The 19,717-nt window shown below is 46.3% G+C and overlaps 1 protein-coding gene across 3 annotated transcripts in view; it reads right to left on the minus strand.

Moving 5' to 3' along the window:
* The window catches only part of LOC147905349 (uncharacterized), a 38,872-nt gene that overhangs the window by 12,507 nt on the left and 6,648 nt on the right, over window positions 1-19,717 (minus strand). For all 3 annotated transcript variants that reach the window (XM_087402212.1, XM_087402279.1, XM_087402167.1), the window contains 9 exons: window positions 6,873-6,950; window positions 6,713-6,768; window positions 6,485-6,604; window positions 6,302-6,372; window positions 6,123-6,216; window positions 5,820-6,026; window positions 5,500-5,739; window positions 5,190-5,298; window positions 286-353 (listed from right to left, as the gene is read on the minus strand). In XM_087402212.1, the coding sequence (XP_087258338.1) occupies window positions 286-353; window positions 5,190-5,298; window positions 5,500-5,739; window positions 5,820-6,026; window positions 6,123-6,216; window positions 6,302-6,372; window positions 6,485-6,604; window positions 6,713-6,768; window positions 6,873-6,950 (1,043 nt within the window). The remainder of the gene's footprint in view (window positions 1-285; window positions 354-5,189; window positions 5,299-5,499; window positions 5,740-5,819; window positions 6,027-6,122; window positions 6,217-6,301; window positions 6,373-6,484; window positions 6,605-6,712; window positions 6,769-6,872; window positions 6,951-19,717) is intronic.

The following is a 19,717-nucleotide window of genomic DNA, read 5'->3' on the forward strand; positions in this document are numbered from 1 at the left end:
CGTGTAGGTATACACTTGTGCAAGTTTGTCACTGTGCACCACAAGAAGAACACAAGGAACAAGCAGCTGCTCCAATGTGGAACATGAATGAAAACCGCAAGAGACATGAGTCCATAGGGAGAACACTAGCACAAAATGAATTATCATGCAGTGATGATGCCCTGGGTGAGCTATTTTTTTAATGGTATCAGAGTGACATGCTCACTTCTAATGTTCCAATTGTATTGGAACAACATAGAAACATCATACAATGACACAAACCATTAAACAAGAAAGATTACTTACAATTGTAGTGCTGCAGCCGTGTGAAAATACACGATAATATAAGGTTTATGAATGAGATGTTCAAATTCCTGCAAGAAGAAAACAAGGCATATTACATCTGCAGAAAATTTGATTAGTGAATTACCTTCACATTCTCTTTCTAAAACAGTTCAATTATTTATAAATGGGTAATTCTTGTGAGCATGCCGTTAGCTACTTTTCCTCATCAGTGTGGACATCTCAGCAGCACTTCACCGGGGAGATTTTGCCCACATTTCAATCCTTCAGTAGGTCCATACTCTAAACTAGTTTTGCCCCACACACACACTTTTTTTTTTTTTGGGGGGGGGGGGGGGGGGGGGGTTAAAAGAAAGTTTGCATTAAGAAAGCATTTACATTCATAGTACACACACACACATGCACGTATGCACACATATATATATATATGACCTTAATTAATGGTTGTGATGACCTGTGACCCCTTAGAGGAAAACTATTCAGAAATGAAGAGGGTAGATGAAAAAAGCAGGATCTTAAAGCTCTACACAAAATGCATGAAAAATACATTCACAAAAGGAAAAGAAAAGCTCAATGCAAGTGAGTGTAAAGAAAACAACATGGCAAGAGTAACCTATTGAGAACATCATGGCACTGATATACTATCTGCCAAGAGTAACCCTTTGTAGTTGGATTCTATGAACTCCGACATAACACGGGGACTGTCCATATGGAAATAACTTTGTCTATCAAGAACCATGTTCCAAACATCATCCAAGAGTTTCTCATTCGACTACCAAGCCTTATCCCCCTACTGAGCATGAACCTATGAAGAAAACAAGCATATATGACTCTTCTACAGCAAAGATCAGGTTTGCCACCCTTGTTAGCATGTGAAGAATCTCTTAGATGTACTAATGTCTGCAACTAGCATGAGCTCGAGTTCCTCTCGCCCAATCAGTTCTGAAGGGCAAGCGAGCAGCAAACCAACAAGCTAAGAGGCACCAAGACATGGATATCAGAGGAGCTCACCCCAACTCAGCTTAAGATGAAAGCCATAGAATTAACTAAAATGAAGGAAGCTCGCAAGGAAGGTAAATGGGCTGTTTACAGAGATGGGAAGCACTTATTAGAGACTTCGGATGCAAATCCAAAGGCACTAAGTCTTAAACTGATGTAATGAAGGACATTTTTATCATAGTACTATAATCTAGATGTGTGCTATAATAATAACCTCAACCCTCTGGTATATCCAAATGTTTTAAGTCATCTTTTTTTGGTGTGTGCTTTGTCCCATAGGCCCGTGAGGTCTCCCGAGGACGTTAATATATCTTTCTTTCTCAAACAAAAAAAAGTGCTTCTTTCTTCTTGGTGTTTTTTGAGTGAAAGTGGACTTCTACTTAAGTATGACCAACATACAAAAAACCAAGATAAAATCTTATAAGAGACTCATCTAAAATCATGCAGAGAATAAATGGGGCCGTTGTAGCCAATCCAAGAGTGAAAATGCCAAGAAAAGACCAAGGCCCTGCTCTCTCATGAAAGAAAACGCTTTTGATAATTAACGCTTCACAAGATCCTATTCAAGGAAGGAAATTGGGTGCTTTTGAGGTTCAAGAAGGGGATTGGCAAGCTAAAGGGAAAGCAAAAGGTGTATGCAAAGTTATCTCCCAGATACTATGGCCCTTTCAGGGTTACAGAAGAGATTAATGAGGCTGCGTACAGGTTGGCACTGGAGGATTCACAATGCTTTTCATGTGAGTCTTCTAAAGAAATTTCAAGGAACAGAGCCTACAAAGGCAGTAACAGAGGATCCACCAGAAGTGGATGAGCTGGAGGAGATCCTTCAGCTAGAGCAGATTGTGTACACAAAGGCCCCTAGGGCAAGGAATTTTACAGACACCTTGTAAAGTTCAAGAATTACTCGGCATTTGATGCCAAGTGGATGGATGAAGATATATTGTCTGAATATCCACAGCTTTTAGATGTTTACAAGGAAGCTTTTTAGTTGAGGTCAACTAAATAGAAGCCGAGGGGATGTCACCAAGCTGTAAATATTCCGAAGTCAAAGCATACATTGACCATTTATTGATCATAATTAATGAGTTCTTTATTTATTTAATTATGTTCAAAGAGTCACTTTCATTTGGTCAAAGTCTTGACTCTAGTCAAAGATATTTAACCTCGATTAAGCAAGTCTAGCCTTGTCTAGGAAGATCTGGCTTCGGCCAAGCTCGTTAACCACGGTTAACCAAGCAACTAAAGTGCTGACCTCGGTTAGAGAGTGTTGACTTCGGTCAATGAGATTGGGCGTTATGCCAGAGATGTGCCAACTTCGGTTGGAGAGACCTATTTATAATTAAGGTGCCTTGACCAAAGCCCCTAATTATGAACAAGAGGGTTGACTTCGGTCAACCAGAGAATTAAAAGTATATGTGCACATGTTATTTGTTCAGTGAGGATGCCCACAAGTGACTAGGATTAGTCTATAGTTTATTTGCATGCAAAAGCGCTAACGATTAATGGGTGCCATGGCGATGTGTGCTTAAATTAATGGTTGCAAGTACTAAGAGGGGTCAAACACCCAAGCAACACGAGCTTAGCAAGAACTCAAGAGATCACCCGCGTGACTAAGTGCTAAGAAGGTTTCAAGGCTTTACCCTTTGAGGCATGTAATGAGAGTCTAGTTAGAAATTAGCTAGGCTAGTGACAAGTGGCTATTGCCAAAAGAATGAGCTTGGGGGCTCTTGTAATTTGATTCACGTTTGAAGTTTGTGTAATAACAGCTCTACACTAAACTCTCTGTGTTCAGAATTTTCCAAGTAATAAAGACCTTCAGGGGGGTCCAAGCTGACTGTTGTCCTGGGCCCTAGTGTGCTGTGTGTGAAAGAGAGAGAGAGAGGAATTGAGAGAGAGAGAGAGAGAGAGAGAGAGAGAGCGAGCTGTTTGCAATGTTCACAATGAGAGAGAAAGAGTTGTTAGTATTGATGAAAGGTTGCAGGAGTCCTCCAAGGGAGTCCCCTAACCTGACCATGTGGAGGAGAGGGAGGGTCCAAATCCATAGGTGTCTCCATCTACTTCTCTACCTCAAGCTTTTCTTTTCTTTGCATAGTGTCTCTTTCTTGCAACTAACATGCAAAAGGGATTCAAGGATGCACAATAACCAGTTGCATGGTGTACATAGCATTTGATTACTAGTGTGGCCTCTTGTTATCGTGAGAATGATGTTCTAGAATTGGATCCAGGAGACACCTAGAGGAACCTATGAAGGAGATGCTTGCGTCGGTAGTGGTGTGGGGAAGGATGCTAGGTGGGCTCCTACTGATGCAATCTTGACTCGCCACCCTGCCTGCCCTTGGATGGCCAGCAAACCTTGGCTAAGATTCTTACAACGATGTCACTATCGTCAAAGCCTTGCAAGCTCCAACCGCTGGAGCACCACCCCTCCAAAAAGGGTCTCCAAAGACTGATGATACTTTTGCATCCCTCTGGCATGGCCAGATACCTAGGGATCTAATGGCATGTCTCTATCTCATCCATAGTGAAGCTGTGGTACCAACGTATGAAGAAAACCAAATGGGGCCTCACTATACATGGCAGAACTTCGGACAAGTGTCCGACTCCCTTCTCTGGAACAAACATTTAGATAAAGAAAACTCCACGTTCCATATATGCTCACATCCTAGATGTGATCACCTTCTAAAGCCAGGCTCACCTAAACTCAATCATGGACCTCTCACCTGTTGGGAGTAATGTCTACTAGACGCTTGATGATAGCTCGAACATTGAGCTACTATACTGCAATCTTAACCCGCTTCTTGTCCTATAGCGAAAGCACGATGTGGTAAGAGGTGAGAATCGAGGATGCTGCCATTTAAGATCCTTTGGCCTGACCTGCAGGGGTCACCTTACCTACCACACAAAAACTGGCGTGCACATTGTTCCCAAGAGGGCCTGAAAGCGGAGGTGGGAAGAAGGTAGATATGAAGAAAGGAGTGGAGCAGGAAGGGGAGGAGGAGCAGGAGTGTGGAAGGGGAGGAGTCGAAAGAGAACGGGAAACGAATGGAAATTAAGAAAGAGGGGGGGATAGAAGTAAATACAGGAGGTGAAGAAGACGGGGATAGAAGGAAAAGAAGGGGTGGGGGGGGAAAAGAAAGGGAGGATAAAAGTGAAGAAATAGGGGTAGAAAGGGATTTATGTTTGTGTTTATATTTCTGTTAAATTTTTTAAGGAAGGTGGCACGGAAGAGCGTAGGGCAGAAACGTTCCCTAGGGCTGTCAAGAGCCCAAGGACAGAAGCTAGCTCATGGGGCTGTAGGTGGCAGCCCAGGGGGGAGAGATGAGTAATGAAGTGGAGGAAGGGGAGGCGTAGGGGTAGGAAAGCCCACCAAGGGGTTATGGGATGAGCAGCACTCAACAGGCCCTTAGCAGGCTGTTGGCATCTCTGCAAGGTGTGAGGGAGTGGAGAAGGGAAAGCGCCCCCCCCGCTGGGGGGGGGGAGGAAGAAGTTGCTGTGCGCAGGAGTATAGAGGGCAGAGCGGAAGAGCTAAGGAGGCTGAAGGGAAAGTGGGGAAGCTGGGGGAAGGGGTGGCAAAGCGGACTGAGGGAGAGAGGGCTGCATGGGACTAGTTCGACAAGCACGTGCTCCCATAAAGCCTTTTTTTCCAGCAGCATTGAATATGGAGTTTGTGAAGTCCCCATGCATGGCCGGGGGCAGGGGGGGGACAATTTGAAAATTTTGGGATCATTCTTTTCTTCTATTTCACAAAATCAGAGCTGCAACCTTAGTCGCGATGCTGTCGTGAAGAATTTTCTGAGGGTGCAAGCCCCTTTGCACCCAGTAATAAAGTTTACTTTCAGACAGCTTCAGGAAACTGAACATGAAAGCAATTGAGATACACCAATTAAAAAGGGACAAGAAGGCCTTGCCTTTACAACATACAGGAGGAACTGTTCTAAATCCAGACAGCGCAGTAAAAAATGTGCACCCACCACTACCATCACTTGTCGCCCCTGAATATCCAATCCACCATGATACCTTCAAAGCAATGCCCAATGTCCAATGATCAAATAGAATGTTCCAAAAACTAATAGAAAAAAACAAAGTTCAATCTACACCTTGCAATGCAATAGCATGACTAGTCCCCCCTCAAGGGTCCCATGTATATGTAGTGTATCTCAACTACTTCACATTGAAAATACAACTCAATCTAAGCAACTAGAAAGGGCAGTCACTCACAGTATCCTCATTTCTGCAGCTTCTGACAGATTAACAACATTGGCTCTTGCTAGATATCTGGCATGAAGTGGAGCCTCCTCAAATATTGCCCCACCATTACCCTGGTGACCCCCCCACTGCCAAATCCAAGAAGCATGTGCTTGTGTAGCTCGCTCCCACTGTTCCTCTCGTCTCTGGTCTGGGTCTTCAGTCATTGACAAAAAAGAAGCATCTACCAGGGATGTTTTAGAGTCAAGCTTCCTGCAAACTACAAATAAAGCATCAGTAGACAGATTTACAGGAACAATTCTCATATAAACAATTTGAAATGCTAGGATTACCCGCGAGGCAAAACTGGCAGATTCACATCCGCGGAAACAGGAGACCTTGGTTCAGCAGCCAGATCAGAAACACCTGGAAGTGCTGTTATCCTGATTTTACGTTCAGAGATTACGGCATCTCCATTCTCATCTCCAACATCTGCTGGTAGATTCAGCAAGGCATTGTCCTCTTCAGGTTTATTCCTAGGAAAGTAGAGCAGCAATAATCTGCAATTTACATGAAATTCATAATCTCAGTGAGTGGACACACAGCCACTTCAACTCTTACGAACATTGAAGGGAAAAGCAACATGAGGTTCTGACCTTTCATAAATCTCTGAGTCCATTGATACTGAAAGGCAAAAAACTACAGCACTCACTTTGTCTTTATGCTTTTCTAAAAAGCGCCGCACAGTACCTGGACCATTGAAGTACTTTCTTTTTAAAAAGCAACTTCTCTACCTGTACACTGCTTGCAATAGGGATAGACTACACAAACTTACGTAAGGCTACATGTGCAGCTTGTTCCCTAGGATACCCTTTCGCCTCCGTGTAAATAGAGCCCAATGCAATGCTGCAAGAGTAAAACTATTTGAAGTAAAATGTAGCACATCACTATATTCTCATTGTGAAACAGCATATTGTGGCTTCACTCTCTTTTCCCAGAAACCAAAAAAAAAAGAAACCTGTGAAGCCCTTGCTCAATTAGCAGCTCAAGGCAGGATCGATAGCAATGACTTAAAGCAGTTTCTGCAGCTGAATGGTACTTTTCCACGTATTTTGGCCCAACTGTATGTATAACCCTTCTGTAGCAATGTCAGGAACAACGCAAGACCAAAACTTGCAGGTGAGTTTAGCATTCATTAGGTAGAATTTTATGCTGAATGTTGGTGCAAAACTTCAAGAAGGATCACCTTGCTGGTAGATCATAAGCACCTGTAGCTTGTGCCATCCCAGTTCTACACCCGCCCTAGATGTGTATCAGACAGCATAAATTTAAAACACATTCATTAATTTCAACTGAAAGCTTTTATTCAGCAGGCATGGCATCATGAAGAATTAATCTCATCTTACCAAAGTGGCACATTCCTGCGCAAGCCCTGGGCCAGCAGCTGCGTGCAGCCCTGGGCTACTTTCTTTGACATCAAGATTCTGCAAACCGACACAGGGGGATCAAAATCTAAGGAAAATTCAGGGGCTGCCCAAGTAAAATCCATGCATCATTCTATGATTTAAGCTCAATATTTACAAATCTAAAGTCAGGTAGGAATTAGCAACGGCTGCTAATATAAACTTTCCTTTCAGATTCTTGAGTTAAATCAAACTTGATCCCTCAATATGGCTAAATATAATCAAGATCACAATAAAGATTCAAGTTCATGGGCATCTAAAGCCCGTGTCATAGGTGGCAGCACTGCAGCCCACAGCAGCAAGATGTGCACAGGAACAGGGGCAGCAGCAACAGACAGGTCCAGAACAGCAGCAATAGGCACTGACATCAGCAACCTCTCAGTTGGCTGCATTGGCTGACTTGTCGGACAGGTCAGGTCAGTCTGGTCAGCTGGTCTATCAGCTCCAGTCAGCTGACCCTGCCCTAAACACTATAGCAGTAGGGCCTTGAACATAAGTCAGCCTTTTGGGAACAGTTGTATGTAGCCAATTGGGGAAACAGTGATAGACAGTAAATATTATCTACATGAGAGGGGGAAAAGGAGGGGGGGGAGGGGGCAATCCTGCATTCCCTAACATACACTCACAGAAGCAAGCAAATGAGTTTGTGTGCCTTTTCAGTACATACCTCCGCACTTACAGTTAGATAACAGGCTACAAAGGGAGTAAGTTGGTTCCCTTGCCTGTTACATGAGAGGGGGAGGGGGGGGGGGGGGGGGGAACCAATCCTGCATTCCCTAACATACACTCACAGAAGCAAGCAAATGAGTTTGTGTGCCTTTCAAGTTTCATTTCAGTACATACCTCTGCACTTACAGTTAGATAACAGGCTACAAAGAGAGTAAGTTGGTTCCCTTGCCTGTTACATTGGTATCAGACCTTCAGTTTTCCTTGTGAGGGATAAGTGTACTGGTTTATGGTAGAGACACACTCCGGCAACTTCCTAACCCCAGCATGGAGGATGAGGTGATGTCCTGTTAGCAGTTCTAGAATCGATATGAGAGAGAGAGAGAGAGAGAATGTGAAACAATGGAAGCTACAACTTTGACACGTCCCAGCACTCCTGAAACCTCTGATCTACAAAACAAACACACACCACGTGAGAACTGAGCAGGCTGCTCACCACCCAACCATGACACCTACGGGATGTGATCCCGAATCAGGAGATGTCCCCTCCGAGCCACGAGCTGAGCTACTGGCACGAACTCCCAATCAGATCCAAACCAGCCTGGTGTCCCATACCACCAGGTGGCGCTGTGAAGCCTAGGATCTGCCACTGGGCCTTGGGCTACGCTAAGATGCAGGCGCGCGTCCGCGACTCAATCCAGGAACAGACCTAGCACCTGGGAACGAAACTTGCTCCCAACTGCACACTGAGAAATGAACCCCCTGGGCCCCTTTTATAGACTCGGGCCCCGAGCGCCACAAATAGCGAAGACCTATAAATAGTTCGTACCCTTGCCACTCAACCCGAGAATCAAGCCTGCCTAGCTCTAAGCCTCCCCAGGCTACCTGAGCTAGTCTTGTGTACCCAGTACACGTCAGATACTAATCCGTGCACATGACATACTCCCCCTCCTCTAAGAACTCACTCCTGAGTTCGCTAAAAAACCCGGAAATGTTCTCTAGAGATTTTGTAATGTCTCCCATGTTGCACCCTCCTCAACACGATCCTTCCACTTGATCTTGTATTCCGTGATAGATCGATTACGAATCTGTCTGTCACGAAATTCAAGAATACACTCAGGTTCGTGTGGAATAAAAGTCAAATCTGTAACTTCTATTATCTCGTGAGGAGAAACAAGTTGATCATCCTCACCCAAAACTTCTTTCAGTCTACTGACATGAAAGACTGGATGTACTTTAACATCAGGAGGTAATTCTAGTCGATATGCAACTGGTCCAATTCTTTTAATGACCTTGAATGGGCCACAATATCTGGGGGATAATTTCGGAACCAAACCAGTACTTAAGCTCTTGGATTCCTTAGGAATTCGCAAATATACCATCGTTCCTTCAGAGAATTCTCTAGGTGAACGATGTCTATTAGCATAAAATCTGTCCCGATCTTGGGCACTTCTAATAGACTCCTTGGCAAACTGCAACATTTCCTGCATGTCTAGCAAGAAGTTCTTAGCAGCATCATTTTGAATTCCTTTTAATCCAACCATAACTGGTGACTTAGGTTGAAACCCGTACATAAGCATAAAAGGACTGTAACCAGTACTAGAATGCTTTGCACTATTGTAAGCAAATTCAATCATAGGTAGATAATCCTCCCATGAAGACTGTCTCTTAGATACATATGCCCAAAGCATGTCTTCAGCCAACTGGTTAACCTTCTCTGTACTGCCATCGGATTGTGCATGATCCGAGGAACTCATACTTAGAGTAGTTTCTAACTTCTCAAAAACAAGTGTCCAAAAGTTGCTTGTAAACTTTGAGTCCTTGTCACTGACTATGTTAGATGGCAAACCATACAGCTTAAACAAGTGGTCTACAAACTCGTGAGCCAGCTGAACAGCTGAAATAGTTGTTCTAGTAGGTAAGAATCTAGCCATTTTTGTCAAACGGTCGACTATGACCCAAATGGAGTCATGACCCTTACGCGTTCGAGGCAAACCAGTAATAAAATCCATGGAAATACTTTCCCATTTATTACCTGGAATCTCTGATGGCTGTAATAAGCCCGCGCTCCTAAGGCGTTCTGCCTTAGTAACTTGACAAACTCGGCAACCTACTTACATAGTTCTCAATAAATGCACGCATCTTAGGCCAATAAAAGGTATGCTTCACAAGAGACAGAGTCCTATGTATACCTGGATGTCCAGCACTAGGAGCATCATGACACTCCCAGAGAATCTTGGATTTAAGGTCTTGAACATCTGGCACACAAATCTTTTCATTCCAAAACAGCAAGCCGTTCCTAATCATCCACTGACCTCCCGCCGCCTGTACCGTAGGTGGCACAATCCCTGAGTCCTGGTCAACCATGGAGCTCCCATCCTGGACTCTCTGCCAATAAGAACTGAAATGACTATCAGTTGCGTATAGCCCTCTCAAGGATTGAAATAGGTCTGAGGATATTTCCGTAAATGACAGAGCATTTACAAACTTAACTCGACTTAAGGCATCCGCCACACTATTCAACGAACCCTTACGATAACGTATTTCAAAATCAAAATCCTGCATTAATTCTGCCCATCTAGCTTTCCGTCCCCTCAATTCCAATCCATCACACACATACTTAATTGACTGATGATCAGTCAATACAAGGAACTTTGAACCATACAAGTAGTGTCTCCAAACCTTAAGAGCATACACTATAGCATAAAGTTCCTTCTCGAGTGTGGGCCAACGATATTGAGTGTCGTCTAGCTTCTTACTTTCGAAAGCTACAGGTCTGCCCTCTTGGAATAGAGCTGCCCCAATCGCATAATCACTCGCATCGGCCTCTAAAACATAAGGCCGGGTAGGATCGGGTAATGCAAGAACGGGTGCTTCCTTGATAGAGAACTTCAAGGTTTCAAAAGCCTTGTTCATTGCATCTTCCAAGAGATTGGCTGGGTAGACCTGCGTCCACGACCTTTCAATATGTTTGTCAGGGGTGCCGTGATATGTGAATAATCACACACTGACTTCCGTAGAAACACCGTAAATCCTAGGAAAGAACGAAGTTGTTTCACAGTCTGAGGGATAGGCCATTCTAAAACCTTCTGGATACGATCCAGATCAATGCAAATACCTTCAGAAGAAATCTTGTGTCCTAAGTAAATGATCTCCTTCATAAAGAAGTCACATTTACTCATCTTGGCATAGAGCATATGCTATCTTAGAATAACTAAGACAATCCGGAGGTGTCCTATGTGATCCTCAAGCGTTTGACTATATACGAAGATGTCATCTAAGAACACTACAACAAATTTGCCCAGAAAATCCTTGAACAAATCGTTCATCATCTGCTGAAAAGTAGCAGGAGCATTGGTCAAACCAAAAGGTAATACAAGAAACTCGTAATGACCATACCTAGTTCGGAATGCGGATCGATCTATGTGTTTAGCATAGATACGGATTTGGTGATAACCCGTACGCAAATCAATCTTAGTGAAATACTTCGCTCCGGCCAAACGGTCTATCAAATCATCGGAACGAGGTACAAGGTATCGATTCTTAATTGTCACTTTATTTAATCGTTTATAATCTATACACATTCTCCATGTAGAGTCTTTTTTCTTTCTTAAGAGGACAGGTGCAACCCAAGGTGATTTACTTGGGCATATATAGCCCATATTCAGGTAATCCTGGAGCTGTGAAGCTAACTCATCCTCCTCTATCTGGCTCATCCTATAAGGTGGTACACTAATAGGTTGAGCCCCTGGGACTAAGTCTATGCGATGATCTACTGTCCGTTCTGGAGGTAAACCTTCCGGCAGTTGAGCAGGGAATACATCCTTAAAATTATCTAACAACATTCTCAATTCACGGTGTTCAAACACACTTAAATCATTCTTGTTAATTACAGAAATAACAAATGAAGAAAGCGGAATCAAAACACACTGATAGACATCATAATGAGAAGTGTTTAATATATTCCGAAGCTGCATCGCAAATACAATAGGTCCCTGAGAAGAGGGAATTTTATCACACTGAATACAAAATTGGGTGTCCTTATCTACAAAAGAAAGGGTATGCTCCGTCTATCCAATCTAAATATTGTGGGTTTTAAACCACTCTATTCCGATTAACAAGTCTACATGCTCCAGGTGCATAACATAACACCTGAGAGCCCCTATGTAAGCTTGAATCCGGATAGGAAGCGCTTCAACCTTGTGATCCCAAAACTGCTTCCCAGCTGGAAGCTGCACCTCATAGGTGTGATCGCTAGGTACTGTGGACAGCCCCATCTTCTGCATAAATTTGTAATTAACAAAGTTGTGAGAGCTGCCGGGATCAAAGAGAATGTGAACCTGTTGGTCCATAACTTCTCCATAAACTCGGAAAAGATCATGGGAACCAAACAACGAAGTATTGAAAGTGCAATTACAAGAAAGTGGGCAGGTAATGACATTCATAGAAATACCTGTCATCGAGACTTGGTTCGCTCCCTTGGCTTTGGTACCTGGACCCGCGCCTGGAGCTTCGGTCCGAGCGCTTACTTTTGATTCTTGCGCTTTGGACACTCATTCTTAGTGTGGCTCCGCTCCTCGTAGTAGAAGCAACGTCCTTCTTTCTTAAGCTTCAAAGTACGAAGGAAACGGGCTTTACCATTCTCTTTGCTTGAGTCAAGTTTTTCTTGGAGGCGTTGTCCGTAGACTTCGTCTCCCCGGTACCAGTCGTAGGCTGAAAGAACTTGCGTTTGTTCTTTCCACTCGTGTCGGAAACTGTAGTTGCTTTTGCACCGGCCATGGTATCATCATAAATACGCGCGTAATTCATGGCCTCTTGCAACGTTGTGCATTTGTTGTTCTTTATTTGCAACTTGTATGAATCTGGCAAACCATCCACAAAGAAACCTAACAAGGTTACTGGATCCATCTTTGTGGCCCTGGTCTGCAGATCTCGAAACCTTTGAAGATAAACTTCAAATGACAAGTTCAACTTTGACATATCGAGGGCTTTAAGCTTGCCAACGATATCATAATCGTCCTCCTTCTTCAGGAACTCCTTCCTAAAGACCCCTTCGAAATCTATCCATGTATCCGGCTTAGGTTGGAGTTCCTTCCACCATAGCAACGCTTTACCTGACATGAAACTGGCTACAAGCTAGATTTTCTTCTCATCTGGGTACGGGTGGAACTAGAAGTGTACCTGCCACTTGTGTAACCAAGTGTCAACAACCTCCTTTGTTCGAGACTTTTGATCTCCCGGAAAAGGGTCTGGAGTTATGTTCGGACCTAGCACTGAAGCCATGGCATCCACATGCGTGAGTGCCTGCACGGTGCTAGCCAGAAGAGAGAGTCGCCTGAATCCCTTGGAGTTGCTGTGTCAACCCCGTTTGATTCGCATTAACCTGCTCGAATTTTCCATCCAGAGCAGTGGTGAATTCACAGAAGGCCTTCTTCGTAATCAAATCGTCATAAAGACCCTGGTCTTCCTCTCCCACAGGAGTATAATCCAAATCCTGCTCTCCCATGGTGAACTCGGGATTTGCAGGATCAGACATAACTGAAATCTGATTTGAACGGATATAAACTGAGAGAAATAACTGAGGAAATCGAAACTAGAAGGAGAGTGGAGCAGAGAAAAACCGTCCCAAGAGATGCTGACGGAAGGAGATGCTGAAAACTGGCGAACCGCGGGCGCAATAAACCCGGAGTCTTGCTGAATTCGATGCAGGCTGCAGTGTACGGAATCCTGCAGCAAACCGTACCGTACGGTACCTGCTGCTGACCGTACAGGTGACGCAACTGTACGGATGGCTGACGTGGCTGTACGGCTGCTGACACAATCCGTACGGTTGCTGACGCAATCTGTATGGACGCTGACGCAGTCCGTACGGTTGCTGGCGTGAGCGTACGGTGGCTGGCGCAGGCTGTACGGTGATGACGCAAGCTGTACGGCTGATGATGCAGGCTGTACTGCAGCCTGTCGCAGGATGTCCCGAATCCCGATGGCGCAGTCACGTCGTAGGGCAAAGAGGGCTCCTCGCAAGGCTATGGCTGAGGTTGGAACCTTGTCCAACTATATAGGGAACAGGGCAGCCAAATTAGGAAGCTCTGCTTCCAAAAAAGGCTCACCCTCCCAGCTTTGGAGGGTGGTGCTTTTTCGAAAAAAGCAACACCTCTCAGGGTGGCCGCACCCTGTTCCTGCTCCTTGCGCCTCTCCCTGCCCTGGCCGAAAATCCTTCCAGCCATGGCGCACCAACACAGCCTCCATCTCTGCGTTCTCGATCCCCACGCAGCCCCGATCAGCCTCGAACTGCTCGCCTGCCACTCAGCTACTCTATCGCCTCTCCTTCTTGCACCTCTGCTCTCTCCCAGCTTCGTTTCCCTTTCTCACCTCAACCCTTCAGGAATTTCGAAATCTAGACTCTCTCTTTCTCCTACCTTTTCCCTACATCCTTACCACCCCTGATAACCCAGGAGCCAACCAGAATTTGCAGCAGCAAATTTCGAAATTTAGGGCATACCTAGAGGAAGAAATCGTCCAAAGTTCTCGCATCAGAAATTCCTACCTCAGGAGCTGGCTCTGATACCAACTGACACATCCCAGCACTCCTGAAACCTCTGATCTGCAAAACAAACACACACCACGTGAGAACTGAGCAGGCTGCTCACCACCCAACCATGACACCTACGGGATGTGATCCCGAATCAGGAGATGTCCCCTCCGAGCCACGAGCTGAGCTACTGGCACGAACTCCCAATCAGATCCAAACCAGCCTGGTGTCCCATACCACCAGGTGGCGCTGTGAAGCCTGGGATCTGCCACTGGGCCTTGGGCTACGCTAAGATGCAGGCGCGCGTCCGCGACTCAATCCAGGAACAGACCTAGCACCTGGGAACGAAACTTGCTCCCAACTGCACACTGAGAAATGAACCCCCTGGGCCCCTTTTATAGACTCGAGCCCCGAGCGCCACAAATAGCGAAGACCTATAAATAGTTCGTACCCTTGCCACTCAACCCGAGAATCAAGCCTGCCTAGCTCTAAGCCTCCCCAGGCTACCTGAGCTAGTCTTGTGTACCCAGTACACGTCAGATACCAATCCGTGCACATGACAAACTTGCATGAGAGAGAAGACATGAGCATGAAGGAGAGAGAGGGGGGAGAGAGAGAGACCACACGTGATGAGACTTTAGTCTGTACAAAGTTTAGGCACCTTGTATTTCAGTCCATGCAAAAGACACTCTTGGGTTCCTTCAAAGAGAGCCAAGAGCTCCACCCATTTGGGTCATACACCATGCACTTGTGTGTCCTCCTCCACATACTTGTTTACATCCAATACCACAAAGTACAATAGGCATGCTCCATGTGACGCCATTAATGAGACATGTTTGATTCATGTGCCTCTTCTTGATAACCATGTGCACACTCATCTTTAACCTCAAGAAAGGGTTACTAGACCATGAGTCTTTCAATACCCTTAGACCATGAGTCTTTCAACACCCTCCCTCCATACTATTGTACACTACTTTAATTATGATGCTGGCGTAAATGCCCCACTCTTGGTGTACATGAGTGCCAAATCGGCATACAAAACTGAGCTAAGAAAACTCCCCTAACTGCGACTATGGGGGGAGGAGATGGAGCTATGCTGCTGAAACAGAAACAAACCTTAACCTTGTTGCTGTCCCAGACCCCGCTGTAGACCGCGGGACGGCTGCCTTCAATCGCGATCTATAGGGAGTTCTATATGGCCGCCTCTAGAGCTAAATTGGCGGCAGCTGAGGCAGGAGAAAGGCTGGTACTGGATGCCAAACTGAGGGGCAGAGCAGCCCCTTACGTAGGCATGAAATGGCCAACTGAACTGCCCAACTAGCAGTCCTGGTTGACCAACCTAACTAATCAGGTCAACCGACTTGATTAGTCGGGTCAACTGACCCGAACTGGTCAGCAACCCATGTCGACCAAGAGGTAACCCAGCTGCCCCTTGGTTGTGCTGCTGGAAATCTCTCAAAAGGTGCAAAAGCTTCTAGATGCGCGATTTGCTGACAAGGCAACTAGTTGTCACTACAACCTAGGCTTGACCCTAGTGCATGTGACATTCCCCTCTTTTGAACTTGTTGCTAGGTGGAAACCTCGCAATGCTCTACGTTGGTGACCCAAACCGCTCTGGCGTGGCCTGTGACTTTGGAGAATAGGAAGGGACCTGACTCATCCCTGGACTAGGGCTCATAAAGGGGTCACAACATATGACAAAATATCTTGGGTCAGACTATGTGTCACACTACATGCTAGTGCAGGGATGCATGTGTAAATGATATCTTGCCAAATAGCAACCAAGGTAGCCGAGGATGGAACCGGATGCCCACCCATCCTAGACTATAGCAAGCAACCCAAATGTTCCACACTGAGACACTGGCTACTACCTCCCACACGCTATCCTCCAGAGTGGAATGAGGATCTGTGCTATCAGGAGAAACCGCCTCGTGGAGCTCTATCCTCTAAATGCTCTGATCCTGCATCCGGTAAGCTGGGGAGACCAAATCAATCTGGAGCACGTGACCTCCCTCCAAGCCACCATCCTCCAAGTGTAGTCCCTCTGAAGGTTCTGCATGCAAGACAAAATCCTGAGGGCTCCCATCCAAATCCTCACTGCGCTGCTGTAGCTCCAAAGGCAATGGGGGATCATCTCTAGAACTCCAACACAGCAACAGTGACCACCCGTATCGGCTCCAACCATGGGCCTATGGGCAAGCCTCCACGGCCAGCCAGAAGAAGTAGGAGATCTTCCTTGGCCGCAAACTGGACCAAAGGCGAGTCCAAAACCTGGAACGGACCTCCTGAAGCACCCTCTGGTGCTACCCAATGCCACTCCCTCGAAGGGGTCCACGTCGCAGTGCCCATTTGGAGCCTCCAGGTGGTACAAGAAAAGAAGGGCACCTCATCCACCCGCGCCGACCCTAGAAGACCAAAACCACTCTCTCGGATCCACCTGGACCTCCCTCAGGGGCCTACCTTCCCAAAGCGAAAGGCGCCATCTGGGGGCATCCTGCTCTAGAATGCTATGGGAACAATGTGCCACTCCTTCCCCAACTGGCCCACAACTCTGATCGTCTGCCAATGAATCCCATCCAGACTCCCGTCCATCTCTAGGTCTCTCTCAATGAGTGCCTAAACCAAGCCTCTAGGCCCTACACGGAAGAAACTGGGCTGATTGCTGCCGCACTGGATCATCATCCTTAAGGGGACCACAATCCGAGAAAACTGACCCAACCAATGGCTGTCCGTCCAACGGAGTCCTTCCCACTAAAACTCAGGGATGGCGGGTCAATCTCCCTCATCCGCTGCCCTACCCATCGCATATGCGCTAAGGCTCCAAGCTTCACCTCTAGCTCCAAGGGTAATCTACTCCATCTGTCAAAGGAGCAAGCCAAGCCGCTGTCCCACTATGCCCATCCAATGTGAGTCCCGATGTCCCAGCATACGTCCATCCTGATCTCTGATCTCTGGGTGCCACATGAGGGGTTGTCGCTCGAACTCCTCCCTGCAACAGGGCTGAGCACGGATGAGGCCACCTGCTAATCTCTGCCGACCCTATGTAGGATCCTCATCATGGGGGGAACCCTTCCCCGTAAGGGGGGCCCCTGAGAAGATCCATCTTGTGATTGCTGCCACTGCCTTCCCATGCGTGGGATGTTCCTGAGAAGCCCTCGCTGTAAGAGGAGCTTTCAGGGTTTTGCACCAACGGTGAGGCTGCGCACAACCACCTTGCCCAGGAGGGCTCTGCTCTGCATCTCCGGATCAATGATACCCAATCCTCCCAATGCATGTGGCATGATCACCAGCTGCCAAGCAGGAGGCAATGTACCAAGCCATGGCAAGAAGGACCTGGTTTGCCACTAAGGCACGACCCGCAAGGGACAGTTTGGCCGAGCTCCAGTAGAGAAGCTTGAGCCGAACACTCTCGAGGACCAAGGCGATCTGTTGCTCTACTGTAATATCAATACCCACCTAGCATCTGAGGTATCTTACTGTCTAGCCCCACGATATCCAGCGGAAGCCAAAGGCACTCCCCCACTCTCGAATCTCTTGTGTCTCCTCAGATCTTGTGAAGAAACCGATGGATTTTGTCCAGTTGATCCCTGCACCCGAGGCCTCGCAATAGATAGCCAGGGCTCCCCTGACTCTCTCCAAGCTCACTGTGGTGCCCTCTACGTACAAGGCTGTGTCATCTGCAAACTCTAAGTCTAGCAGCTCCTCCTCCTGTCTGATTGGGAGCCTCAACTCTGTGAGGCCCGCCACCTGCGATCTCAAGTAGTAACCCAATTCCTCCGCCACAAAATGGAAAAGAAAGGGAGCTAGGGGACAGCCTTGACGGACCGAGCGCAAGAGAGGAAAGACCTCGCTTGTGTGTCCACCGACAAGCATCTGACTAGAGCTCCCCGCATAAATCACAGAGACTCCTCTAATTAATCTGTCTCAGAAACCCAACCTCTGCATAGTGCCCTTCAGGAAAGACCACTCCACCCTATCGTAAGCCTTCTCAAAATCCAAGAAAAGGATGGCCAAAGGCTGTGACTCCTCACTCTGCTGCTAGCATCTCAGAGAAGGAGGCACCACCCTGCTTGTCCTCCCCAAAATTCAGGTTGTTGAAGTCTCCTCCTACGATCAATGAGTCAACATCTGGAAGACACTCTATCAGCCTTCTCCAAAAGGCCGGACGGTGCTGTCTGCACGTTGGGGCATACACATTCAGGATCCCCATCCTGACTCCCATCTAAACTACCCGCCCTGGGACAAGCTCACCCTGTTCATAGACCTCTGGAGCCACCGCCTATGAGACCGAGATGCAGACCCCTCCGCTGTCCCCTACAGCAGGAGACCACACCTCCGGGCCTCTCCCCGAAAAAAGGTGGTGTCACCGTCTGATATCTGATGCTGAGAACATGTGCTCCTGTATCAAAAGGAAGTCCATTTTGCTCGCCCTACTACTGCCCTTTGCAACTTTTGCCGAAGGATTGGGTACTACAACTGACTACGAGCAAGGTCGTGGAACTCGTGCACATTCCAACTCACTATGGTCCAACTCATGAGGATAGGGAAGAGAGCAAGCAAACCTCAATCTCAACACATGAGCAAGAAGAGAGCTTGTATTTCTCAAAGGTTGCATACAACAATGAAGACCAAAGTCAACCATTTGGCCTTTTATACAAGTCACCTTTTGAAGAGAGGGCCAACCCTATTTCTTATACCTCTCTCTCTCTCTCTCTCTCTCTCTCTCTCTCTCTTTTGTTACAACCTCTTAGGCCCATATGGTGCCAAGGCATATGCTGAGTCTTACAACCTTCCCTCTGTCTTCAAATGGCTCTTGTGTTATCCATATACGGGATCCAAATGGCTCTTGTGTTATCCTTGCCAATTTGGGCGATTTCGGCCACTACCTCAGTCCTGAGCCATTTGAGGCTTAAAACCCGCAGGGCTACCTCAATCCTGAGTCATTTGCAGTTCAACCCCGTAGGGTTTGGATGGGGCAGATCCGTCAACATGCTCAAACGCACTTAACGTTGTCTCAAAACTAGTGGGAGCATTCCAAGCAACAACCTACAATAATTTCAACTCACTACCAAGCTTGTGTGTACAAAAATTTTACCTTGCACTCAAGGATTCACTGAATGACAACAATACAAACACCCACAGTGTTGCATGCTTGAGACACCATACTCTCTAAATTGAAGGATGACCCGAGCAATGTGAAAGAAGTTCATAGCTTGGATTAGCTAGCTACAAAGAGGGCAACATAACTTGCATCACCTAGCTTTAAAGAGGGTGACATTAGCTACATTTTTTCATTTAAAATAAACTTTACCGTGCATCTGAGGATTCATTGAATGACAAAACTACCAATACCCTAAGTACTCTTTTCACTTGGAATATGGCACGAGCAATGTGAAAGGGTTACACAACTTAGATCACCTAGCTGCAAAGAGAGCAACATTTAGCAAGGCAAAAGGCCTGTGTACCATAGATTAACTAATTACAAAGAGGCCAACATTAGTTGCACTGTTTTACTTTGAAATAAACGTGAAATGGCTTGGGCACACAACATCGAAGATGTTATTGATTAGAAGGAATAACATGACTCTAG

This window comes from Dipteris shenzhenensis, chromosome 1 (genome assembly GCF_047967505.1).
Source record: "Dipteris shenzhenensis isolate YYH24624 ecotype China chromosome 1, Dip_SZ_1.0, whole genome shotgun sequence".
In the NCBI taxonomy this organism is placed as follows: Eukaryota; Viridiplantae; Streptophyta; class Polypodiopsida; order Gleicheniales; family Dipteridaceae; genus Dipteris; species Dipteris shenzhenensis.